The sequence below is a fragment of the Pongo abelii genome, chromosome 10, assembly GCF_028885655.2.
Source record: "Pongo abelii isolate AG06213 chromosome 10, NHGRI_mPonAbe1-v2.0_pri, whole genome shotgun sequence".
Classification (NCBI taxonomy): Eukaryota; Metazoa; Chordata; class Mammalia; order Primates; family Hominidae; genus Pongo; species Pongo abelii.
Window position 1 is genome coordinate 21,948,606 of NC_071995.2, and position 27,243 is coordinate 21,975,848.

At 35.0% G+C, this 27,243-nt stretch overlaps 1 protein-coding gene and 1 non-coding gene across 2 annotated transcripts in view; both read left to right on the top strand.

Moving 5' to 3' along the window:
• The window catches only part of LOC100448597 (solute carrier organic anion transporter family member 1B1), a 95,174-nt gene extending 73,224 nt beyond the window's left edge, over positions 1-21,950 (top strand). Inside the window, exons 12-14 of the mRNA XM_002823010.6 lie at positions 1,774-1,838; positions 4,140-4,257; positions 20,571-21,950. Coding sequence (XP_002823056.4) covers positions 1,774-1,838; positions 4,140-4,257; positions 20,571-20,781 — 394 coding nt within the window. The 3' untranslated portion in view covers positions 20,782-21,950. The remainder of the gene's footprint in view (positions 1-1,773; positions 1,839-4,139; positions 4,258-20,570) is intronic.
• Positions 10,689-10,888, top strand: LOC112136026 (U2 spliceosomal RNA). The gene has a single exon (XR_002917232.1). It is a non-coding gene; the product is annotated as a U2 spliceosomal RNA (small nuclear RNA).
• Positions 21,951-27,243: the final 5,293 nt, after the last annotated feature.

Genomic DNA, 27,243 nt, shown 5'->3' on the forward strand with positions numbered 1-27,243 from the left:
ACAGATAGAAACAAGATCCTAGGATCAGTTCTCAATCACTCTAACTTAAAGATCACTAATAGGAGAAACCAATAAAGAAAACTGAGGAGGTTTCATGAGAAAAACTAGGAAAGAGCGTTGTCCTCAAACTAATAAAGCATATGTCAAAAAGAGCATAAACAACTGTGTCAAGGGCTGCTGAGAGTTCACAGGAGTTGAACCTGGGAGGCGGAGGCTGCAGAGAGCCAAGATCGCTCCACTGCACTCCAGCCTGGGAGACACAGCAAGACTGGTCTTAAAAAAAAAAAAAAAAAAAAAAAAAAAACAGAAAAGAAAACCACAAACCAGTATCCCTGATGAACATATGAAAAAATTATCAATAAAACACTAGCAAATCAAATCTGACGGCACATAAGAAAAATTTTATAACATGATCAAGTTGTTTTTATTCTAGGGATGAAGGGTTGGTTCAACATACATAAATCAATAAATGTGATTTGCCACATAGAATAAACTAAAAACCAAAACCATTTGATAAGACAAAATTAAAAACAAAAACCATATGATCATCTCAATAGATGCAGAAAAATTATTTGATAAAATTTAACATCTTTCATGACAAAAATCCTCAACAAGCTGGGCATCAAAGGAACATACCTCAAAATAATAAAAGCTATATATGACAAACCCACTGCCAACTTCATACTGAAAGGAAAAAAGTTGAAAGCATTCTTCTGAGACTTGAAACAAGACAAGTGTGTCTATTTTCACCATTCCTACTGCACAAAGTATGGGAAGTCCTAGCTAGAGCAATCAGGCAATAGAAAGAAAGAAAAGGTATCCAAATTAGAAAAGAGGAACTCAAATAAACTCTGTTCACTGATGATATGCAACAATAACAACAAAAATAGACTAATGGGACTTAAACTAAAAATTTCCCGCACAGCAATGGAAATAATCAACAGAGTAAACAGACAACCTACAGGATGGGAAAAAATATTTACAAACAATACATCTGACAAAGGGCTAATATCCTTAATCTATAAGAGATACAAAAAAACTCATCAAGAAAAAAATTATTAAAAATAGGGTAAATGATATGACAAACATTTTTCAAAAGACAGTCAACAAACAACAAACATATGACAAAATGCTCAATATCACTAATCATCAGAGAAATGAAAATTAAAGCTACAATGAGATTCCATTTTATACCAGTCAGAACGGCCATTACTAAAAAGTCAAAAAGCAAGATACTGGTAAGAATGTTGAGGAAAAGGAATGCTTATATACTGTTGAGAATATAAATTAGTACAACCTTTATGAAAAACAATGTGGAGATTTTTCAAATATCTGAAAATAGAAGTACCATTTGACCCAGCAATCCAACTATTGGGTATCTACCAAAAGGAAAGTAAATCATTTTATGAAAAAGACTCATGCTCTTTCACACTTATTGTAACACTGACTAGACCACAAAAAATCAGTATCTTCAGAGGCATAATAAAGTCTGTTCTAACCACTTCCTCGTAGGATTTTCATAAGTACCATATGAGAAAATATTTTTAAGCCATCTTGAAATCATGATGCATCGAATAAATAAGGGAATAATTATTATTATTGCTCAAGTGTTTGCCTTTTAAAACAATTAAAATATAACTTAATATAATGGGGCCATTGAACTGTGAGCTTAATTTTATCATGAAGAAAAACAACACAGGAGAAGGCTTTAATGTTGTTTCGTTTTGATATTTTAATGATATTTAATGTTTCTTTGCCTTTATCTTGTTTCAGAATTGTTCAACCTGAATTGAAATCACTTGCACTGGGTTTCCACTCAATGGTTATACGAGCACTAGGTATGATGAAAAAAATATATATATATATACACACATATATTAAATTTAAGTTATAAATATTAATGTCAAGGCTTAAAGACTGAATGTAATGAATCCTTAATTATGATAGTAAATAAAATTAGTATCATTTCTATTTCTGTGATAAAAACAATAAGAGACAGAGTAAAATTGAGTGATGTAAAAGAGAATTCGATTGTTAATTATACGTAAAGCCAATCTGTTAAGACTAAGGAATTATCATATTTGTATTACACTGTTTCAAACACAAAGATAGATGGTCCTCCAAATTTTTCTTTTTTTCAGAAAAATAAGAATATTTCCTCCCAGTAGGCAGAGTGAAGGGCCTAACTTCTAAACTGAGGCATGATTTAAGCAAGGCCTAAAGCTAGCTTGGGAAGCGTGGGAATCTGGTCAGAGAATCTGGCCAGGCTATGGCCAAATTACAATGAAGAAATTGTCTAAGAAGCGTATTTGATGATAAAGTCACAAATCCTCAAAGTTAAAAAGAAGAAATATAAAGGGAGTAGAAGAGAGGAAATGAGATGCTATAGTATTCCATTGGTTTTCTTCCCTCCATTCCCTTTTGTGTGTCTCTAATCTCCCAGACTCTGTACATCCTGGCAGGTTTCTACCTTCAGATTCAATGGAGGTATCTCTCTGCTAGAACCTGGGTGACAAAAGCTTAAAGTAACATCTAGGTTGTTAGTACTCCTTCTGATATGTAGAAATGAGACTATAAGAATGGAGTAAATTTTTTTTAGCAGTAGAAAATAGGAAAAAAAATGAGTTTCACCATTCTGAGTATCCTATTTCGATGTATCCAATCTGTGGCACGATGGAACCTAAATGCACCTATGGAAAAAATACACATTTAGTACAAAACTTCCAATTCACAAACAATTGTCTTGAAATGTGTCAATTGTGGAAGGCCTATATAGTGTATTTACCTGGAAAAGTAATTTAGAAAATAGCTTATGAGTTTTAAAATTGTAGCGATTAGGACAAAGTTTGTTACTTAAAACAATCCATTACATTTGTTCAAATCAGTGGCATTATGTGGGGAAAATAAATTGTTAGCATATATTTTTTGTTTTTCAAAGGGTGGCTGTGATTTTTGAAACCTGAAAATTTCTCACCCATTTCCTCAGTACCAGGTTTTCTCAGATACATTGGCCTCAGTCTCCTGTCATTTTAATATTTCTCACTCTCAAAAAATTGAGACTGATGAAAACTAAATGGAATAAGTAAAATTGTGATATATCAATCACTATCATTTTATCCATGGCAAAATAAATTATGAAAATTATTCACCACAATACAAACAAGAACAAAGTAAAGTTATGAACACTTTTGTTGCACCATCTTAAGGGTAGTTCTCTACTGGCATGTTCCTAAAATTCTTTATCAAATTACCTTTGCCTAGAACCAGGAGTGAATCTCAGAGTTCATTAAAACAGCAGTGGAGGCAGATGGACACTTATTATATAAACAACATATCTGTCTGTGAAAAGCCTTGCATTGTGCAAAATCATGAGCTACAAATAAAAATTAACTAAGAAAAAGACCACTGAAAACTTACTCATCATTGTGATCAGAACACTAACACAAACAAAATTTAGTACCACAAGCCCTAACTTAGCCTAAGCTACTTCAGGAGGTATTTACAAATGCACAAAATCAATTAGTAGAAAATCACTGGACTGTGAGCTCTAATGATATCAATAAGTGGGAAGTAGATGTCTGAGCCCAGAAAAAATTACAACCTGCCAAAAGCTAAGCACTCTCTGAAGCTCAGCCTATACTTATCTGGGGAGGGAGCTCTGATGAAGCATTCACTTTTAAATTCTCTTAAAATAGTGTTTAAAAAAAAAAATCTGCCTTTACAGCAGTTGAGCCAAGATCTTTTTCCTTTCCCCATAAAATTGTAATTCTACTCCATTTCAGGTTTCTTTGCCTAAGAAAAATCCCATATTAACCAACATAACTTCCAAGTTTTACTAACAACATTGTCCTTTTTACCATTCAGGCTTAAGTTAATTGCTATCATAAGAAGAACAGAGTATATATGCATGTATGTAGGGAGGGTACGAGTAGGTAAAAGGTGTCAATGACATTACTACATGATTTGGGTCTTTGAGATTTCTAATAATCTTTATTATTGGGTAGATGCAGAACAAAATAATAAATGAATCCTCCAAATTTTTAAACTTTTATTTAATCAAAGTGTATCAATGTGGAATATCATGCGGTTACATTTAAAATATGTTCCCTGGGCTGACATCTTCTCTTCTCCTATTACAGGAGGAATTCTAGCTCCAATATATTTTGGGGCTCTGATTGATACAACATGTATAAAGTGGTCCACCAACGACTGTGGTACACGTGGGTCATGTAGGACATATAATTCCACGTTATTTTCGTAAGTTGTCATAAATAGATTTCATTAATTTATTTTTTCTTTGACTATATTAATTCCTAAAGAATATCATTTTCATTATATAATAATATTAATAATGATAGCCACCATTTAATGAAAACTGAGTTTGCATGCACTATGGTATCAAGCAATCTGGTATCTCATTTTAGTACTCATAGAAACTATAGGAAATGGATATTTTCTTCTATTCTGTTATATACGAAGAAACTGTGATTCAAGGATAATAACCAACTTGTCAAAAATCAGAGATAATAGAAAATGGCTAGGATTTGTATGAGAATCTTTTTTGTTTCCAAAACTCTCTTCATGTTAGTATATATAAGGATAAATATACACATGTAAATATAAACACACACATATATATATGCGTGTGTGTGTATTCGATTGCCTCTGACTTCTCTAGAAAGAAACAGAATGACTAGCTGGGGCTCTGGTCATATGTCAATTAAGAACAAAAAGGGAAAATATGTTTCTATATTACTCTATTCACAGGGAGAGATATTCCATAAGTGACATGAAGATAACTGCATAGGCATCTGGAAAAACAAAAAGCTACAATTATACTTTACCTCTTTAAAAAAAACTAATTTCAAATTCATATATTGACAAATTATACACTTTGAAATGTGAAACTACATATATTAAAACTCGTAGTATAATTTCTTTCAATTATCTACAAAGCAGAAACTATGTATGACCCAAATGCCCAAAAACACAATAGAAAAAAAGGCAAAATATTTATAAAATCTGCATCATTAAACTTTGAAAAGGAAATTTCAAAGTGAAAGTATAAATTAGGAGAATAATTTGCAACTTGTAACACAGACACAGGCAAATATCCTGAATATATACGGAACTCTTAAACATCAGCAAAAACAACATCCAATGCTGGCAAGGATGCAAAACAACAGGAATTTCCTTTAATTTTTCTTTCATTGCTGGTGGAAATATAAAAAATAGTAGAGCCATGGTAGAAGACAGTCCGGAAGTTTCTTATAAAGGAAAACACGGGCTTATGATATGGTTAAGTAATCATGCATCTAGGTATTTATCTAAGTTAGATGAAAACATGACCCCACAGAAACCTGCACTTGCATAAGAAAAAATGGAAGCAAACAAGATGTCTTTCAACAGGTGAATGGATAGCCAAACTGGGGTACATTCATACAATAGAAAATTATTCAGCAATAAAAAGAAGTGACCTATCAACTTACAAAAAGACAAGAAAGGAACTAAATGCACATAGCTAAGTGAAAGAAGGCAGTCTAAAGAAGCTTCTGGGCCTGGTGCGGTGGCCCATGCCTGTAATCCAGGCACTTTGGGAGGCCGAAGTGGGAGGACTCATGAGGCCAGGATTTCAAGACTAGCCTGGACAACATGGCAAAACCCTGTCTCTACTGAAAATACAAAAATTAGCCAGGTACGGTGGTGCACATCTGTAATTTCAGCTACTTGGGAGGCTAAAGCACAAGAATCCCTTGAACCCAGGAGGCAGAGGTTGCAGTAAGCCAAGATCATGGCACTGCTCTCCAGCCTGGCTGACAGAGCGAGACTCTGTCTCAGAAAAATAAAAAAAAATTAAAGAAGCTTCTGACTATATTATTGTAACTGTATGACCTTTTGTAAAAGGCCAGACTATGAAGACAATGAAAGATCAGTGGTTGCTAGGAGCTCAGTGGGGAGAAGACAAGGATGAGTAGGTGGAGCACAGGGCATTTTAAGGGTGGTGAAATGATTTTATATGATATTATAATGTTGGATACATGATGTTATGTATTTGTCAAACGTATGGACCCATACCCATACAACATACAAACCACATAAAAAGCAAACTCTAATCTAAAATATGAATTTAATAATAATGCATTCATATTGGTTCATCAATTGTAACAAAGTTACCACACTAATAGAAACTGTTAATGATAGGGGACACTGTATGTGTGGGGCGAGGAGTATACGGTACTTCTTCATACTTTCTGTACAGTTTTTCTGTAAATCTAAAATTTCTGTAAAAAGTAAGTTCTATTAAAAAAAAATCAAATATCTCCCAAAGAAAAAATCACTAATGGCTATTAAATATATAAAAGATGCTCAAATTAATTGATAATGACAGGATTGCAATTAGAACTCACCCAGATTGTCAACCATCAAAAATGTTAAGTAGACATTGTCTTGGCAAAAGTACAGAACTTTGAGCCAGCAGCAAACTTCTAGAAATTTATCCTACAGACAGCTATACTCCCAAATAGATAAAATGGCACATATATAAGATTACATACATGTGTATGGCAACATTGTTTATGATGGCAAAATATTGGAAGCAACTTAAATATCTCTTGATAAGGGAGTAATTAAATAAATAGTTCTACCTGCAGGAAAATGAATAGTCTGATGTCTTGAAAACAGAATAAAAAATTATTTGTTTACTAATATGGAACCTTCTTCAAGACATATTTTTATATGAAAAAAAAGAACCATGAAGAATGTGTATGGAGCATGCTATCATTTATATGAAAGTGGAGCAAGTTTATTAGTTCAGGATACATCTCTGGAGTAAAGACCTAGGATCAAATTTACCAAACAGACTTTCTTCCATTTAATGTGTAAATTCGCTATCTAAAATCCCCAGCAGATAAAATGATCCAGCTTTTTCCAGAATTGCACCCCACAGGCATTCTCATAAATTTATTTAAATATTAATGACAGAAAATTTCTCACAAAATTGAAGAAAGATATGAAAAGAAATTATAAATGAAAACTTCATAAACTTGTCTTAATGACTTTATTTAAGAATGTGTTCATTTTTTATTGAAATCATCATGTATTTCCAGGACACCTGGCAAGATGCTCCTCAGAATTTCCCCAAAGCAGCGACCACAACTTCAAGTATTAATGTAACATTTTGAGATGGCTTTATAATGGTTTGAGTATAAAAAGACCCTAAAACTATTTTTAAGCCATACTAGTTCCTTTTTGTTCAGTGAAGGTTTAGTTAGAACTAAAATGGAATTTAAAAATATTTTATGTTAATTGGTTTATTAATGCATTCTTCTTGTTGAAAAACTGTTATAGTATCCAAATTTTTAATATACTGCAAAGACCATTGTGATAACATTATATAGTGTATATGTGTACTATATATATTTAATATGCATATATATGCATATATAAGATAGACATATATATGTTATTCTTGTGTACTTTAATTTATGCTTGTCCCAAGACATTAAGATTTAAAGGGTCAGTCTTTGTACATCCCCACATATTTATCATTTTCTTTTCTCTGATTTCTTCTTGGATGTCAGATTCCATCTAGGGTCATTTTCCCTCTGATTAAGGTCGATTTTTAAAAATGTCTTTCAGTGAGCTCTTTAGTGGCAAATTGCCAATTTTAATTTCTCAGGAAAGAACTTTAGTTCAACTGTATACTTAAAAGAAATGTACAAGGTATAGAATTCTAAACTGACAATTATTTTCTCTTGTCAGATTGAAGATATTATTCTATTGTCTTCTAAGTTCCATTTTACTCTTGATAAGTTAGCTGTTGTCTGTTTTCTTGTTCCTTTAAGGTAACCTCACTTCTCTGTGGATTCTTTAAATATCTTGTCTTAATCCCTGGAATCTGTAATTACACTATGTTCAGGTTGCAGATGGAATAAGTTTGCTAATTAGCTGAACTCAAGATAAGAAAATTATTTGGTTGGGCCCAATGTAACCACAAATATCCGAAAAAATAAAAAGAGGAGGTCAGAAGGATGTGATGTGAAAAAGACTCAGTCTATTGTTGCTGGCTTTGAAGATGGAAGAAAGGGGCCAGGAGCCGAGGAATGTAGGTGGCCTCTAGAAGTGAGAAAAAGCAAAGGAACAGCTTATTTCCTGGAGGTCCCAGAAAGGAACACAGCCTTGCCGATACCTTGATTTTAGCCAACTAAGACAAGTATTAGGCTTCTAACTGCCAGGAAATGCTCTGGGCTTAGCTCACACACCCGTTTCTTTCATAAAGTTCGCACCATTCCAGCCAGCTGGAAATGACCAACCATCTTTGGGACTTACCACATTGTAGCTAACTCATGGCCCTTATCACTTTCCTTTTGGTCACTTGTGTTCATTGCTTAATTGTGTAAAGTGGAATTTAAAAAAAAAAAGAGCAGTGCATTTACCAACGAATACACAAAAAGTTAAATTGTTATCTTATGAATTTTTAAAATAAACTCTTATTTTTAGAGCAGCTGAAGGATCACAGTAAAATTGAGGAGAAATTACAGAGATTTCCCACATACCACCTGCCCCACACATGCATAGCCTATCCTACTATCAATGTCTCCCAACAAAGGGTGATACAGTTGTTACAAATGATGAAACAACCTTAACTCATCTTTATCTCCCAGAGTCCACAGTTTACATTAGGTTTCGCTCTTGACATTGTACTTTCTATGGGTTTGGACAAATGTATAATGATATATATCCACCATTACAGTATTATACAAAGTAGTTTCTCTACCCTAAAAATCCTCCGCTCTGCCTCTTCATTCCTTCCTCCTCTAAAACCCGTGGAGACCACTGTGATTTTTACTGCTTTCATAGTTTTGCCTTTTCCAGAATCATACAGTATGTAGCATTTTTAGACTAGCTTATTTAACTTAATCACATGCATTTAAATTTCCTCCAGGTGTTTCAATTGCCTGATAGCTCATTTCTTTTTATTGCTGAATAATATTCCATTGTCTAATGTATAACAGTTTATTTATATATTCACCTACTGAAGGACATCTTGATGGCTTCCAAGTTTCATGTTTCTCTGATGATATATATGAAGATGTTTGATTTTGTTATATTAACCCTGGCTCCCATGTCCTGAAACCTTGCAATAATTGCTTATTAGTTCCAAGTGTGTTTTTGTCTATCTTAAACTTTCTACTTAGACAATTATGTCATATTGCAAACAAAGACAATTTCTTTCTTTTCAATCTATATACATTTCATTTTCTTTTCTTTTTTAAAATTACATTAATTACGACTTCCAGTACCATGTTGAAAAACAGTGGTGAGAGGGGATGTCTTTGACTTGTTCCTGAACTCAGTGGGAAGACTTTGAGTTTCTCACTATTAAGTATGAAGTTAGATGTAGGGTTTTGGCAGATATTTTTGACGAAGTTGAGGTGGTTCTCCCCTATTCCAAGTTTAATGGGAGTTTTATTATAAATGAGTGTTTGATTTTGCAAATTCATTTTTCTAGATCTATTGATGTGATCATGTCATTTTATTATTCTTCTTTAGCCTGTTAATGTAATGAACTGTAAGAATTCATTTTGAATGTTGAACCAGTCTTGGAAACCTGAGGGAAATCCCACTTAGTCATGATGTATACTATATTTATACATTGTGTTGGATTCAATCTGATATTTTTTGAGAATTTTCACATCTATGTTCATGAGAAAAGTTGCTCTGTAGTATTCTTTTTTTTTTTTTTTTTTTTTTTTTTTTGAGACATAGTTTTGCTCTTGTTACCCAGGCTGGAGGGCAGTGGTGCGATCATGGCTCACCGCAACCTCTGCCTCCCAGGTTCAAGTGATTCTCCTGCCTCAGCCTCCTGAGTAGCTGGGATTACAGGCAGGCACCACCATACCCGGCTAATTTTGTACTTTTAGTAGAGATGGGGTTTCTCCATGTTGGTCAGGCTGGTCTCGAACTCCTGACCTCAGGTGATCCACGTGCCTCGACCTCTCAAAGTGCTGGGATTGCAGGTGTGAGTCACCATGCCCGGCCCTCTTTAGTATTCTTTTCTTGTGATGTCTTTGTCTGATATTGGTATTAGGATAATGCTAGCCTCACAGAATGAAATAGGAAGTACTTCTGCTGCTGCTATCATCTGAAGAAGATTGTAATGATTTGGTATAATTTCTTACTTAAGTGTCTGATGGAATTTGCCAATGAACCTATCTTAATTTGATGCTTTCTTTTTTTTATTATTATTATACTTTAAGTTCTAGGGTACATGTGCACAATGTGCAGGTTTGTTACATGTGTATACATGTGCCATGTTGGTGTACTGCACCCATTAACTAGTCATTTACATTAGGTGTATCTCCTAATGCTATCCCTCCCCCCTCCCCCCACCCCACAACAGGCCCTGGTGTGTGATGTTCCCCTCCCTGTGTCTAAGTGTTCTCACTGTTCAATTCCCACCTGTGAGTGAGAACATGTGGTGTTTGGTTTTTTTGTCCTTGCGATAGTTTGCTGAGAATGATGCTTTCCAGTTTCATCCATGTCCCTACAAAGGACATGAACTCATCCTTTTTTATGGCTGCATAGTATTCCATGGTTTATATGTGCCACATTTTCTTAATCCAGTCTATCACTGATGGACATTTGGGTTGGTTCCAAGTCTTTGCTATTGTGAATAGTGCCGCAATAAACAAACTCGGCTTTTTGGCCAAGATCAAGTATAGTATCTGTTCTTTTCAGTTTAATTTGATGCTTTCTGTTTTAGAAGGTTATTAAATATTGATTCATTTTTAGAGAGTTCTATCCTCCTTCAATGCCTAGGGTTCCATGAGGAAAACAGAGCTCTTTCCCAAAAATGGTACCTCCTATTTTTTCCCAAGGACTCCTCGTCTGTTAGAAATTAACTTAGTTCTTTTCATGTGGTCATCAAGAGGGGCAAGAAGACAGACTGAGGAAATAATTCACTCAAGTGAGAAAAATAAATAAATAAAAACTTCTTCTCAAAAAAACAAGATCCAAGAAGAGAAAAAGCACAAAGGTCTTGTGTGTGTGTATATATATATATATATATATATATATATATATATATACACACACACACACACACACACACAGACACACACATATATAGACATATATGTATATATGTGTGTATATATGTATATGCTATATATACATGTATATATGTGTATCTATATATACACACAAACATATATGTGTGTCTGTAAAGAGAGAGAGAGAAAGAGAGAGGGAGAGCACTTGGATATCCATTTTTAATTAAGCTGACTTTTAGCTATACTGCCCTTTAAAAAAAATCCTTTATATCTCTTATTATCTGACTTTAGCAAGGCCAAACAGCCAGTATTTCTGGCTTTTGAACTTCTTTAGAAATAGTAATCTCCTAGGTGAAATAAATAAGCCTTAACTAAGGTTGTAACTGAAGCATGAGTGTATGAGGTATTTTCAAATAGGTGGTGAGCAGTTTTTACAAGATCTAGAATCTTCAAAGGTAACTCGGAGAAACAAAAATTCAAGAAGGGAAGCCAGAAGTTGGTCATGGAGGAGCAGAGAATCAACAAATGGAAAAAGCCACAAGAATATCAAATCAGAAAGCACTCATTCCTTGGGCCAAGAATTGAGTCCCAGGCCACCATTGTGAAAAGACAAACCCTTAGCTTCTGAGCTACAGCATTGGATAGTCTTCATTACCTTTCCCAGAAGGATTCCAGTGCAACCAATTTCAAGCTTGCAAAGGCTTTTAACTGCTCAGGATAAATTTTAGAGCTAACTATGACATTAACTACAAAATTCCTGTCCTCTAGATGGCAGAGACCAAGAGTAAGTACTGCCACATGGTTACAAGATCAAGCTCCCAAGGACATAAAACAAGATGAGAGGGAAACCGCATCCAGTATAGGTTTCAGGAACACACAGCAAAGTTTGTAACTGACCAGCCCTAGAAGCTGGCTTAAAAAGTAGGCTTATAGGAATCCTAAGCCTACTTTCTACATTCTTTCCTATGATACCCTTCTCCATTACAGAACAACACTAAAAGACAAATTCTTGGCATAAAGTACACCAGATTTGCTAAACCCTAAGACTAGCCTCAAAAATTCATTTTTCTATTAATCAGACCACACACACACACACAGAAAGAGAAAAACAGAGAGACAGAGAAAGACAGAGACAGAGACAGAGACAGAGAGACAGAGACCAGAAGCTTGGCTGGTAACAAATTCTTACCCCTTTTGCCAGCATACCACGTTTCCGGGTTCCCTTTCTCTGCAGCTTCCAGAAGAATGAAGTGGCTTTTGATGACCTTGCTCATTGGACCATAGCTTTCGAGGCCAAGCCACTTTACAAAAGAAAATTATCCTTTTCTGTTTTATAAAACCATAGGCAAAAGCTTCTCATTTTTGCAAGATGCTGCCCAATGGGCTGCATGAGGAACCAAATTAACATTTTCCACCCCAGCCTAGCAAAATACACATAACAAAACAGACATTTGTCACCTCATTCAGCACCCAATATTGACCTGGCGAGGCTCAAACTTTCTTTCATTGATCCCTATCATCTATGATCCACTCAAGATTTGGAGTGCTAACCTCCAACTGAGAATTCAGGTCTCTGGGCAAGATGCAGAAGTGGACCGTCACCCCGACTCAGGCCTTTTGAGCTTCCTTCAGGACTCACTGAACGCGACCAGACAAAAAATGAGGGTTTTCTGAGTTAGGTGTCCTAGACTTCCATCAGTAGTTCCTTTAGAGGTCACCTCCACATATACAAATACACACAACAAAGACAAGACAGAAGGCCTTCCAAACCACGACTTCTAACCAAGAATTCTGAGTCTTCCTCCCAAACGAACCTTCTATTCTCCACCTGAGAAATCTCCCTGAAATCTTCTTGATTGAAGAGAAATCTCCTGAACCAAGACTGTTCCTACTAATTAGAGAGAGCTAACCAACACCTCCAAAGGAGCTGAACTGAGACCTCAAAAAAAAAAAAAAAAAAAGACCAAGAGCCCCAAAGGAGCCAAACCAAGACCTCTAAAGAATCCAAATCATGATCCCCAAAGGAGCCAAACCAACTGGGAGAAGGAAAGAAGTGTTGGCAGTGCCTAGAATACTCACCAAATTAGTTTAGAGACAGACATTATTTCCAGGAACTATTTCTCCATTGCAATTAAATCCATGCACATTGGGTCAGCAGCACCCTGCCAGTAGAGACAGTGCCAGAGTCAGCCCACAGTCCAAGAGAACTAGGCAGCCGCTTGGGCTGGCCTCCGGATCCATCACCAGAGCAGGGCTACTGAACCATGGGCAGGTAGGCACAAGGGCAATCCCGGATGAGACCCCTAGTGTGTAACCACCTAACGGGTTCACCTTGCCCACCGCCTAGACAGAGCTTATTTATCAAGAAAGAGCTTACTTATCAAAACAGAGAAATTGCAATAAAGAGTAATTCATGCAGAGCCAGCCATGCGGGACATCAGAGTTTTGTTATTACTCAAATCAGTATCTCCGAGAATTTGAGAACTGGAGTTTTTAAAGATAATTTGGTGGGTAGGGGGTCAGTGAGTCAAGAGTTCTGATTGGTCAAGTCAGAGATGAAATCATAGGGAGTTGATACTGTCCTCTTGTGCTGAGTCACTTCCTGGAAGGGGCCACAGGATGAGATAAACCAGTTTATCAATCTGGGTGTTGTGAGCTCATCTGTGAAGTTCAGGATCTGCAAAATTTATCAGGTATTGATCTTAGGTTTTACAATAGTGCTGTTATCCTCAGGAGCAATTTGGTTAGAGTCAGAATCTTGTAGCCTCCAAATGCATTACTCCTAAATCGTAATTTCTAATCTTTTGGCTAATTTGTTAGTCCTACAAAGGTAGTCTGTTTCCCAGGCAAGAAGCTGGTTTGTTTTGGGAAAGGACTGTTACTGTCTTGGTTTTAAACTTAAGGCTATAAACTAAATTTCTCCCAGAATTAGTTTGGCTTACACCCAGAAATCAACAAGAACAGCTTGGAGGATAGAAGCAAGATGGAGTTGGTTAGGTCAGCTCTCTTTTAGTCTCGGTTATAGTTTTGCAATGAAAATTTCATTAAGCATTTAGTGCAATAAACTTTCCACTTTACGCTGTTTAAGCTGTATCCTAGAGGTTTTAAAATACTTTGTCTCGATTTTCATTTGTTTAAAACAAAAAAATTGTGTTCTGCCCTAATTTTGTTATTTACGCAAAAGTAATTCAGGACCAAGTTATATAGGTTTCTTGTAATTGTGTAGTTTCGAGAGTTGCTCTTGATACTGATTTCTATTTTTATTCCATTGTGATTCATGAAGATGTTTGTTATAACTCTGATTTTTTAAAAAATTTATTGTGACTTATGACTTAGAATGTGGTTAGTTTTAGAGAATGTTTTATGAAGAGATAAAAAATGCATTTTTTATGATTTTGGGGTGAAGTATTCTCTAGATATCTATTAGAGCCACTTCGTAAAGAGTCTAGTTCAAGTCCAACTTTTTTTTTTTTTTTTTTAGCTTTTGGCCTTGATGATGTGCCTGCCTAGTGCTGTCAGTCTGGTGTGGAAGCTTATTACTCATTGTATTACTGTCTATCTCTTTGCTTAGGTCTGGTAGTATTTATTTTATAAATATGATTGCTTCAGTATTGAGTGTGTATATATTTAGATTAGTTAAGTCTTTGTTGAATTAAATGCTTTATCATTATATAATACACTTATTTGGGTTTTTTTTAACGGTTGTTTGTTTAAGGTCTGTTTTATTTGATACGAAGAGAGGAATTTCATCTTACTTTTGTTTTCCATTTGAAAGATAGATCTTTCTTCATCCTTTTACTTTAAGTCTATGGGTGTCCTTACATATGAGATGGATTCCTTAAGGGCAGCAAAAGGTTGCCTTTTTTTTTTTTTTTTTAAATCCACTTTGCTACTCTGTCTCTTATATGGAGCATTTAGGCAATTTACATTCAAAGTTCATATTGATCTGTGAGATTTTGTACCTCTCATACTGTTGTTAGCTAGTTGCTTTATAGTTGCAATTGTATAGTTACTTAATAGGATAGGTAGGCTTTGTAATTATGTGTGCTTTTATGGTAGCAAGTATTGGTCTTTTTTTTCCTGTTTTGAACTCCTTTGAGCATTTTTTCTAAAACTGATCTGGTGGTGACTTACTTCCTTAGCATTTACTGGTCTGGGAAATATTTTATTTCTACTTTATTTACAGATCTTCATTTGGGAAGTTATGAAGTTCTTGGCTGTCATTATTATTATTTTTCTTTTGTAAGTCTAACAATAGGCCCCCAATCTCTTCTAGCTTGTAATGTGTCTGCTGGGAAGTTCACCTTTAGTCTAATGGTATTTCCTTCATAAATAATTTGGCCCTTTTCTCTAGCTGCCTTTAAGATTTGTTCATTCATGTTGAACTTAGGCAATCTGATGACTATATTCCTCTAGAATGGTTGTTTTGTATAGTATCTCATAGGTGTTCTCTGAATTTCTTGTATATGGATGTGAAGCTCTGTAGCAAGATTATTTTTTAATTTCTGAATTATTTCCACAACTGTGTTTTCTAAGTTGCTTTTTCTTTTCTCTCATTAATGCTAATAATTCATAGGTCTTGTTGCTTTAAATAACTCCATGCTTCTCAAAGGCATCACTCATTTTTTTTACCTTCTGTTTTCTTTATTTTTTTTATGACTGTGTTAATTTGAAAGACCAGTTTCAAGATTGTATTAGTCAGGGTTATCTAGAGAGATAGAACTAATATATATATATAAAATATGATATATAGAGAGATTAGATATATATTATTATATAGAGAGAGATTATATATAAAATATGATATATATCTAGATTATATATATCCTATATATCATATTATATATATAGAACTAATAAAACATATATAATATGATTATATATATAGGAGCATATTAAGGAGTATTAACTCACATGATCATATATCTATATATCTCATACATATATCATATATATATATATAATACATGGAAGTGTATTAAGGAGTATTAACTCACGTGATCACAAGGTCTTACAATAGGCCATCTGCAAGCTGAGAAGCAAGGAAGCCAGTCCAAGTCCCAAAGCTGAAAAACTTGGAGTTTGATGTTTAAGGGCAGGAAGCACCCAGCATGGGAGAAAGATGTAGGCTGGGAGGCTAAGCCGGTCTAGTCTTTTCATGTTTTTCTTCCTGCTTTATATTCTGGCCACACTGGCAGCTAATTAGATGGTGCCCACTCAGATTAATGGTGGGTCTGCCTTTCCCAGCCCACTGACTCAATTGTTAATCTCCTTTGGCAACACCCTCACAGACACACCCACAATCAATACTTTGCATTCTTCAATACAGTCAAGTTGACACTCATTATTAACTATCACGAAGATCTTTAATTATTTTTTATGCTTAGTCTAATTTACTGCCAAAGTTTCCAACTGTATTTTGGAATTCTTTTGGTAAATTTTTTAATTCCAGAAGTTCTATTGGGTTTTTTCTTAATATATCCATCTCACCTTTCATATCCTAAATTGTTTTTCTGGTTTCATTTATTGGTTTTCAACTTTCTCTTGGATCTTATTAAGTTTTCTTGAAATTTATATTTTGAATTCTTTATCTGTCACTTCAAACTTTTCAATATGATTAATATCCATTGCTAGGGAGCTAGTGTGACCCTCTGGAGTTGTCAAGATATTCTGGCTATTTGTTCTGCCGAGGTCTTGTGTTGATTTCTTCTCATTTGAAGAAGCTGACACTTGTTATTTTGAATTTTCTGTTGTTTGAATAGGACATTTTAAATTTTTTATTATTTCTTCCCTTGAGGATATGACTGTGGTGCATGTTGTGTATGATGGTTTGGCCTCGTTTCTGGGTTTCATAAGGCCAAGGCTTAGTAGGGGTCCCTTGGTTGTGGATAGATTCTGTGCAGTGGTTTTCTTAGATGTTACTTCTTGTTATGATGTATTGGATATATGATCTGACACACCAATTCTTATGGGGCTGAGGGTATGGAGGTCCTAGGAATCTTATCTTGGGGGCTAGCTCTAAGTTCTTCTGGTGGCACATTTTTAATTTGGTGGCCAGTTCAGGCTGCAATGCAGTAGATGGTGCTTAAGAGTAAAAGCCAATTTGTCCTTAGTTAGACTGAAGTTGAGTTGAAGCACTTGCCCTGGCCCTGATGGGGTGTGGCATAAAGAAATCATGTATGGGTATGTAAAATTTGGTGGAAATGGGCTGGGGAGGTTCACCAGTTTCTCATTCTCAGCTGGCAGAAACATAATCTGCCTCACTCTCATGCCCCTGTTACAGGGCTCATGACCTTCAGTCCACAAAGTCCTTGTCCTCTGTTTCCTGGCCGCAGTGAAGCTGCAGGCTTCAGGCATGCTCCTCCAGTGACTATCATAAAAATGGATTCAGGGTGGAGCCTCTTTCCCAAGTCCACAGCAGGCAACTCCACGATCTGTTTGTCCTCCATTGCCAGGATACTACTGTTATGTGTAGGGAGGTAAGCCCAAGTAGCACAGGCTCACTTTTATCTGGGCTGCAACTCCTGCAAAAAACATAAAAGACGCTTTATCTGAGTGCACACATGCCAGTCCTCAGCAGGAAGAACCACTGCTGCATCCACAACAGTATACGGTGGAGAGGGTGGGAAATTACCCTCTATCCAGATTCATTCCTGAGTGTTGGTACTGCCTCCTTTAGTAATTGGTGCTGTGCCCATGTTCTTTTTGTCCCAAGGGAAGCTATAGTGGGCTACAGTCCCCACTCTCTTAGGGGAAGTAAAAATTGAGGGTTAGATCTCCAGAGGTCCTGCTGTTTCCCCGAAGTCCACTAATCCCTGTGCCTACCAAAGTCAGAGAAGTTTGCTGAATATGTTTGCCAGGAATTTGGTGGTGTGGCGACTCAAAGATGGAGCATCCTCAGGCAGGGCAGTGGCATACCATAGATGCACAAACAGTGTGGCAGGGCAGTGGCATACCACAGATGCACAAACAGTGTGGCACATCCTTCCTTTAGATAGGAAGGTGGTGCAGCCGTACCTGTGTAGGTTGGCCACCTAGTTGTCTATCCCTGGGGAGTTCCCAAATTGCCACCAATAGCGTTACCCTGGGTCAACTGGGCAGAGGAAATTCCCAACAATTTGGTGGTCAGCAGATTATCAGAGATGTGAGGGGAGCAGAGAAGCAATTTTAGCTACATTTTCACAGGGTTCTCTGGGGGTTGATTATTACCAGGCTTTTACTGCTTTTCTTTACTACACCACAGCTTCTTCTTATGAGCACTATAACAGTTCTTGGCTCTTTTTCATTTGGAACTTCCTTATTCACCAGTAACTTTGATCTTCTTTCTGAGGAGAACTGTAATTTGATGTCCCTGGTCAGTCATCTTGAAAATAACTTGACTTTTTTTTTTAATCAGTGGTAGCATGATATATCTTCTTCCATCTAATTACTTTTAATCTATACATCTTTAAAGTAGATCTCTTAGAGACTACATATAGTTTGTTTCTTCTTTTTAATCCTTTAACAAACTCAGTCTTTTAATTGGTGGATTTAGATCATTGACATTAAAAGTGACTACTGATGTTGTTAGACTAATGTTGATCATAATTTTACTATTTTCTATTTGTTATACTTGTTCTTTGATCCTATTTTTGTCTTCTATTCTTTTTTCTTCTGTTGTGTTCTTAACTAAATAGTCTATATGACTCTGATTTTATATGACTATATAATTATAAATTTTTATGTTACCTTTCTTTATGTATATCAAGTTTCTGACCTATATGAGTCTGTCTAAAAAGCTTGTCTTAACATTTCTTACAAGGAAGATGTACTGGAAAAACATTTCTTCAATTGTTGTTTGTCTGAGAATGTGTTTATTTCTACTTTACTTTTAAAAGAATTTCGCAGAGTACAGAATTTTAAGTTGGTGATTTTTTTCTCTTAAGACTTTAAATATTTCACTCCACTCTCTTCTTGCTTGCATGATTTCTGAAGAGAAGTCTGATATATTTTCTCTCCTATAGATAAAATTTGTTTTTCCTTCTGGTTAGTTTCAGGATAAAGTTTTCTTTATCTTTGACTTTCTGTAATTTGAAAATAACACACCTACATGTAGTTTTTCTGGTCAATAATAACTTATTTGTATATTTAAAAGTAATTTAGGAAATGTAGTTGAATTGTTTGTAACTCAAAGGACAAATCCTTAGCATTTTCCAAGTTTCCTGAATCTGTGATATAGTGTCTGACATTAATTTAAGAGAAATTCTTGGTAATTTTTTTTTTTTTTTTTTTGAGATGGAGTCTCACTCTGTTGCCCAGGCTGGAGTGCAATGGCATGATCTTGGCTCACTGCAACCCCCGCCTCCGAGTTCAAGTGATTCTCCTGCCTCAGCCTCCTGAGTAGCTGGGATAACAGGCGCCCGCCACCACGCCCAGCTAGTTTTTGTATTTTTAGTATAGACGGGGTTTCATCATGTTGGTCAGGCTGATCTCTAACTCCTGACCTCGTGATCTGCCTGCCTCAGCCTCCCAAAGTGCTGGGATTACAGGCGTGAGCCACTGCACCTGGCCAGTAATTATTTTTTAAAAATGTTTCTTTTGCTCCTTTTCTCTTTGTTTTCCTTGTAACCTTTCCATTACACACACTTATATAATTGTCTCAAAATTTTTATATGATTTCAATTGATTTACTTTTTAGTCTTGTTTCTCTTTGCTTTTCAGTTTTGGAGGTTTTCATTGATATATCCTCAAATTAGAGAGTCTTCATCAGTTGTGTTCTATCTACTAATAAGCCCATCAAATGCATTCTTTATTTCTGCTACAGAATTTTTTATTTTTAGCATTTTCTTGGGTTCTTAAAATGTTTATTTTTATACTTACATTGTCCATCTGTTATTGAATGCTGTCTACCTTATTGATTAGAACACTTAACATATTAATCATAGTTGTTTTAAATTCCATTTTGAAAATTTCCACGTCCTTGATATATCTAGGTCTGGTTTAAAGCTTACTTATTCTTTTCAATCTATTTTTTTTTTTTTCACTTTTGGTATGACTGGCAATTTTTTTTGTTACAGTTAAGCATAATGCATTGGGTAAAAGGAACTGCTTTGATAAACCTTTAATAATATGGTGTAAGGTGCTGGAGAAGGGGCAGAATTCTACAGGCCTATATTTAGGTTTTATTATTTTAGTTATAATCCAGTAACCTCTGGATTACAAATTTCAAACACACTTCTCAGTTTCTCCTCCCAGCTGTAGGTGGCGCAGGACGGCTTAACAGGGCTTGAGTTGTATATTTTTCTCGTTCTATGAAGAAGGCCAGAGGCAACTAGAGCATAGTTTCTATGGCTTCATAACCCTATTACAATAATAAAATATCTATCATTATGCCCCAATAAAAAGAATTATTAGAATTATTGTCTTAATATTTTATTTATAATTTTTTTCTTTAGGATCTGGATACTGGAGAAAATGTTGTAAGTTATTACACACAATTTAAAATGATTTATTGTTTTATTTTCTCTATTTCTACAGAAGGGTCTACTTGGGCTTGTCTTCAATGTTAAGAGTCTCATCACTTGTTTTATATATTATATTAATTTATGCCATGAAGAAAAAATATCAAGAGAAAGATATCAATGCATCAGAAAATGGAAGTGTCATGGATGAAGCAAACTCAGAATCCTTAAATAACAATAAAAATTTTGTCCCTTCTGCTGGGGCAGATAGTGAAACACATTATTAAGGGGAGAAAAAAAAAAAGCCACTTCTGCTTCTGTGTTTCCAAACAGCATTGCATTGATTCAGTAAGATGTTATTTTTGAGGAGTTCCTGGTCCTTTCACTAAGAATTTCCACATCTTTTATGGTGGAAGTATAAATAAGCCTATGAACTTATAATAAAACAAACTATATGTAGAAAAAATGAGAGCACTCATTGTTAAATTATAGCTACGTATTTGTGGTTAAGGTTAGACTATATGATCTATACAAATTTTAAGTGAGAGACGTGGTTACTGTGTAATAAAAGAAAAAATACTTGTTCGGGTAATTGTAATTCTTAATAAAACAAATGAGTATCATACAGGTAGAGGTTAAAAAGGAGGAGATAGATTCATATCCCAAGTAAAGAGAAATGTCTAGTGTCTATTTTATTAAACAAACAAACACAGAGTTTGAACTATAATACTAAGGCCTGAAGTCTAGCTTGGATGTATGCTACAGTAATATCTGTTACTCACATAAAATTATATATTTCACAGACTTTATCAATGTATAATTAACAATTATCTTGTTTAAGTAAATTTAGAATATATTTAAATATTGTGAAAGAAATAAAGACATTCCAATATTTGTAAGCTGTGATTGTCAAACAACATATTACATTGTGTGTTAAGTTTCCAGTGGACCCATGGTAATGTATTAGGAAAAACTGACTTTGGCTAATGTAGCCACTCTCATACTTATCTTGGCTAGATTTCCTGGATCATTTGCTGCGCCTTCTACATCAGCACTTGCTTCTTCACTTTGTACTTAGGCAATGAAACCAGCTTCTTTTTTTAAACCCCATGAAGCAAATTGTACAGCTTTTTTTCTTTTGCAGCTTTCCCACCTCTCTTAGTCATCATAGAACGACAGAGAGTTAGGGCCTTGATCTAGATTAGATTTGGCCTAAGGGAACACTGTGGCTGCTTTGATCTTCTATCCAGACTACTGAAGTTTTCTCCATATTGGCAATAAGTCTGTTTCACTTTGTTATTATTTGTGCGTTCACTGAAGTAGGACTCTTAATTATCTTCAAGTACTTTCTTTTTGCATTCACAACTTGGCTAACTGCTGAATGCAAGATGCTTAGTTTTGACTTACCTTGGCTCTTGATATGCCTTCCTCACTAAACTTAATCATTTCTAAAATTTGATTTAAAATGAGAGATGTGTGACTCTTTATTTCACTCAAACACCTAGAGGTCACTGTAAGGTTATTAACTGGCTTACTTTCTATGTTGTTCTGTCTCAGGACATAGGAAGGCCCAAGGGGATAGAAAAAGATGTAGCAATAGCTCGTTGGTGGAGCATTCAGAACACACACGACTTTACTGATTAAATTTCACATATTATATGGGCATGGATAGTGGCAAGTCAAATCAATTACAGTAGTAACATCAAAGATCACTAACCACAGGTCACTATCACAGATGCAATAACAATGAATAAGTCTGAAATATTGTGAGAATTAGCAAAATGTGACACAGAGACATAAAGTGAGCAAATATTTTTGAAGAAATGATGTCAATAGACTTGTTTGATGCAGGATTGCCACAAACTTTCAATTTGAAAAAACAAACAAACAAAAACAAAAAACAAAAAAAACACCAAAATATGGGAAGTGCAATAAAGTGAAGTTCAATAAAATGAAGTATGCCAGGAATAAAAACCAGCAGGATCACAGGATCAACCTCTACTTAAAATATTAGAAATACGGAGGTAAATAGAAGAAATAGCTAAAAAGAGTTGTAAATGCTTCCCTCTGGAAAACAGTAATAACAAGCAGAGAAAAACTCATTTTCAATATGAGATTTTTGATATAATCTTATTTTTACAACTTTATGCATAAATGGCTTTGGTAAAATTAAAAGTCAATCATCAGACTGGTATGTCTCTTATTAATCAACAACAAACAATAATATTGATGCCCAGGTACTACACTGAGAGCCTTGGATGAGCCTCCAAGTCTTGCTGGCTTCAGATACCAGAGAGATCACAGGGGTTAACACACTAAGCAGACTCTTGAGGTCCCTGATTCCACGACTTGACTCTTGGATAGCATTTCTGAACCTGCCCTCCGCAAGAGGGGAGCCCACTGTCCTGAAGGTTGAATCCCAGGTCAGGCAGAATTCAATAGAAGCTGATGAAAGTGCCCTTAGGCATTAAAGAAACATTGGCAGTAGTCTGGCAGTACTCCCTGTGGGCTTGAAGTGGTTGTGGCTATGGGTTGAGTCTCCCCTACATTTGGAAATGCGAGGGAAGAGTGGGAAAGACTGTCTTGTGGTTTGAGTGTCACCTCAGCCACAATACGATAGAACACCAGGTAGCCTTTATGAGTTTTGGCTCTAGTCTCTGACTCCTGGATGGCACCTCTGGACCCACATGGGGCCTGGGGGACCTCACCACCCTGAAAGGAAGAACACAGGCCTTGCTGGCTTTGCTGCCTGCTGATTATAGAGCCCCATGACCTTGAGCAAACATAGGCAGTAGTCAGGGAGTAATTATAGCAGACCTTAGGCAAGACTCAGAAATGTGCTGGCTTCAGGTGTAACCCAATATAGTCATAGTTCTGGAGGCCACAGAGGTGCTTATGCCACTTCAAACCTAGATTTAGTTGGCTCAGAACAGAGGGACAGACTATGTTTGGGAGAAATTAAGAAAGAGAACAAGAATATCTGCCTGGAAATCCAGAGAATTCTCCTGGATGTTGTTCAAGACCATCAAGGCGGTACCTCTACCAGTCTGCAAAAACCTTAGCATTACTAGGCTTGGGGTGCTCCCTAAAGGAGACACAGCTTACATCACAATAATCAAGTTCTTTCAAATACCTGGAAACCCTTCCCAAGAAGGATGGCTGCAAATATGCCCAAACAGCCAAGACTACAATAAATATTTTGCTCTTCAATGCCCAGACAGACAAATATCTACTAACATCAACACCATTCAGGAAAACATGACCTCACCAAATGAACTAAATAAGGCACCAAGAACCATTCCTGGAGAAACAGAGATATGTGACCTTTCAAACCAAGAATTCAAAATAGCTATTTTGAGGAAACTCATAGAAATTCAAGATAACACAAAGGAGGAATTCAGAATTTTATCAGATAAATTTAACAAGGACATTGAAATAATTGAAAAGAATGAAGCAGAAATTCTGTAGCTGAGAAATACAATTGGTATACTGAAGAACGAATAAGAATCCTTTAATACCAGAATTTGTCAAGCAAAACAAAGAATTAGTGAACTTGAAGACAGGTTTTTTGAAAATACACAGTCAGAGGAGATGAAAAAAAGAATATAAAACAATAAAACAAGCCGACAGAAAGTGGAAAACAGACCCAAAAGAGCATATCTGTTATGGGCCCTAAAGAGGAGGTAGAGAAAGAGATGGGGTAGAAAGTATATTCAAAGGGATAATACCAGAGTACTTCTCAAACTTAGAGAAAGATATATCCAAGTACAAGAAGGTTATAGAACACCAAGCAGATTTAATCCAAAGAAAGCTACCTCAAAGCATTTAATAATCAAACTCTCAAAGGTCAAAATTAAAAAAATGATCCAAAAGCAGCAAGATAATAGAAACAATTAAGACAGAGTGGTGCTACAAAATTCTGGCAGCAGAATTTTTACTGGAAACCTTACAGGCACAAGTGGCATGACGTATTTAAAGTGCTGAAGGAAAAAAAAAACAAAAAACAATAAACACTTTTACCCTAGAATAGTATATCCAAGAAAAATATCTTTCAAACATGAAGAAGAAATGGAGACTTAGCAAGACAAACAAAAGCTAAGGAATTTCATCAATACCAGACCAAGCCTACAAGACATGCTAAAGGAAGTGCTTCAAATGGAAAGAAAAGAACATTATTGAACAATAAATAACCACCTAAAGGTACAAAACTCACTGGTAATAGTAAGTATGCAGCATAACACAATGTCATAACATCTTAACTGTGGGATGTGAACTATTATTCTAAGTAGAAACACTAAATGATGAACCAATCAAAAATAATAACTTCAACAACTTTTCAAGACATGGTACAGTAAGCTATAAATAGAAACAACAAAAAGTGAAAAAGCATGGAGATAAAGTTAAGGCGTAGATTTTTCATTACTTTGATTTTTGCTTGTTTGTTCATGTAAGTAGTGTTACATTGTTACTAGGTTAAAAATAATGAGTTATAAGATAGTATTTGCAAGCCTCATGGTAACCTCAAACCAAAAAACATACAATAGATACACAAAAAATAAAAAGCAAAAAATAAGTTATATCACCAGAGAAAATCACCTTCACTTGAGAAGACCGGAAGAAAAAAAGAAGGATGAAAAGACCACAGAACAACCAGAAAACAAATAGCAAAATGGTGGGAGTATGTCTCTACTAATCAATAATAGCATTAAATGTAAATGGGTTAAATTCTTTTTTTTTATTGAGTTATCTCACTGTGGTTTCACAGGCTGTATAGGATGATCTATTGTCTTTAAGAAACACACTTTGCTTATAAAGACACACATAGACTAGAAATAAAGGGATGGGAAAACATATTCCATGCAAAGGGAAACTAAAAAAGAGCAGGAGTCACTATAATTATATCAGACAAAATAGATTGTAAGACAAACACTGTAAGGAGACAAAAACAAGGTCATTACATAATGACAAAGTGGCCAACTCAGCAAGAAGATATAAGAATTTTGAAAACATATGCACCCAACACTGGAGCACTCCAATATATAAAGGAACTATTATTAGAGCTAAAGAGAGATATAGGCCCTAATACAATAATAGTTGGAGACTTCAACACCTCACTTTCATTATGGACAAATCTTCCAGACAAAAAATCAACATCAGACTTAATCTCTACTATAGTCCAAATGAATCTAATAGATATTCACAGAAAATTTTATCCCAGAGCTGCAGAATACATTCTTTTTCTCAACACATGAATTATTCTCAAGGGTAGACCATATGTTAAGTCATAAAACAAGTCTTAAAACATTGAAGTAACATGAAATAATGTCTAGCATCTTCTCTGGACAAAATAAAATAACTAGAAATCAACAACAATAGAAATTTTGGAAACAATACAAATTACATGGAAATTAAACAATATGCTCCTGTATGACCAGTGGGCAATGAAGGAATTAAAAATAACCTTGAAAAAAACTCTTAAACAAATGGTAATGGAAACATAACATACCAAAATCTATGGGATACAGGAAAAGCAGTACTAACAGGGAAGTTTATAGTTATAAGTGCCTACACCACAGCAGAAAAAACTTCAAAGAAACTATTTAACAATGCGTCTTAAACAACTAGAAAAACAAGAGTAAACTACACCCAAAATTAGAAGAAGAAAAAAGATAATAAAGGTCAGAGCAGAAATAAATAAAATTGAAAATTAAAAAAAAACTATATAAAAGATAAATAAAACAAAAAGTTGATTTTTTGAGAAGTTAAACAAAATTGACAGACATTCAGACAGACTAAGAGAAAAAAAGAATATCTAAATAAATATAATGAGAAATGAAAAAAAGATTAAAACTGATACTGCAGGAATTCAAAGGATCATTATTTGCTACTATGAGCAACTATATGCCAATAAATTGGAAAATTTAGAAGAAATGGACAAATTCCTAGATACATACAACCTACCAAGACTGAACCAAGAAGAAATCCAAAAACTGAATAGGGCAATAACAAGTAACAAGATCAAAGCCATAACAAAATCTCCCAGTAAAGAAAAGTGCAGGATCCAATGGTTTAACTGCTGAATTCTACTAAATGTTTAAAGAATAATTAATAGCAATCCTCTTCAAATTATTTCATATAATAGAGAAGAAAATACTTCCAAGCTCACTGTACAAAGCTAGTATTACTGATGTCAAAAATGAGACAAAGACACATCAAAAACAAAAACTGCAGGCCAATATCTCTGATAAATATTAATGCAAAAATTCTCAATTAAATACTAGAACACCAAATTCAACAATAGATTTGAAATATCCATTTATTATAACCAAGTAGAATGTATCCCTGGGATGTAAGGATGTTTAAACATACACAAATTAATCAATGTATTACAACATATCAACAGAATAAAAGATAAAAAACATACGATTATTTCACTTGATAATTAAAAAGCATTTGGTAATATTAAACATTTCTTTTATGATTAAAATCTCTGAAAAAAAGCTTGTTATAGAGGGAACATACTTCAACATAATAAAAGGCATATACAACAGACCCACAGCTAGTATCATACTGAATGGGGAAAACCTGAAAGTCTCTTTTTCTGAGATCTGGAACATAACAAGAACACCCACTTTCCCTCACTGTTGTTCAACATAATAATGGAAGTCCTAGCTACAGCAATTAAACAAAAGAAAGATATAAAGAACATCCAAATTGGAAAGAAAAAAAGTCAAATTTTACTTGTTTGC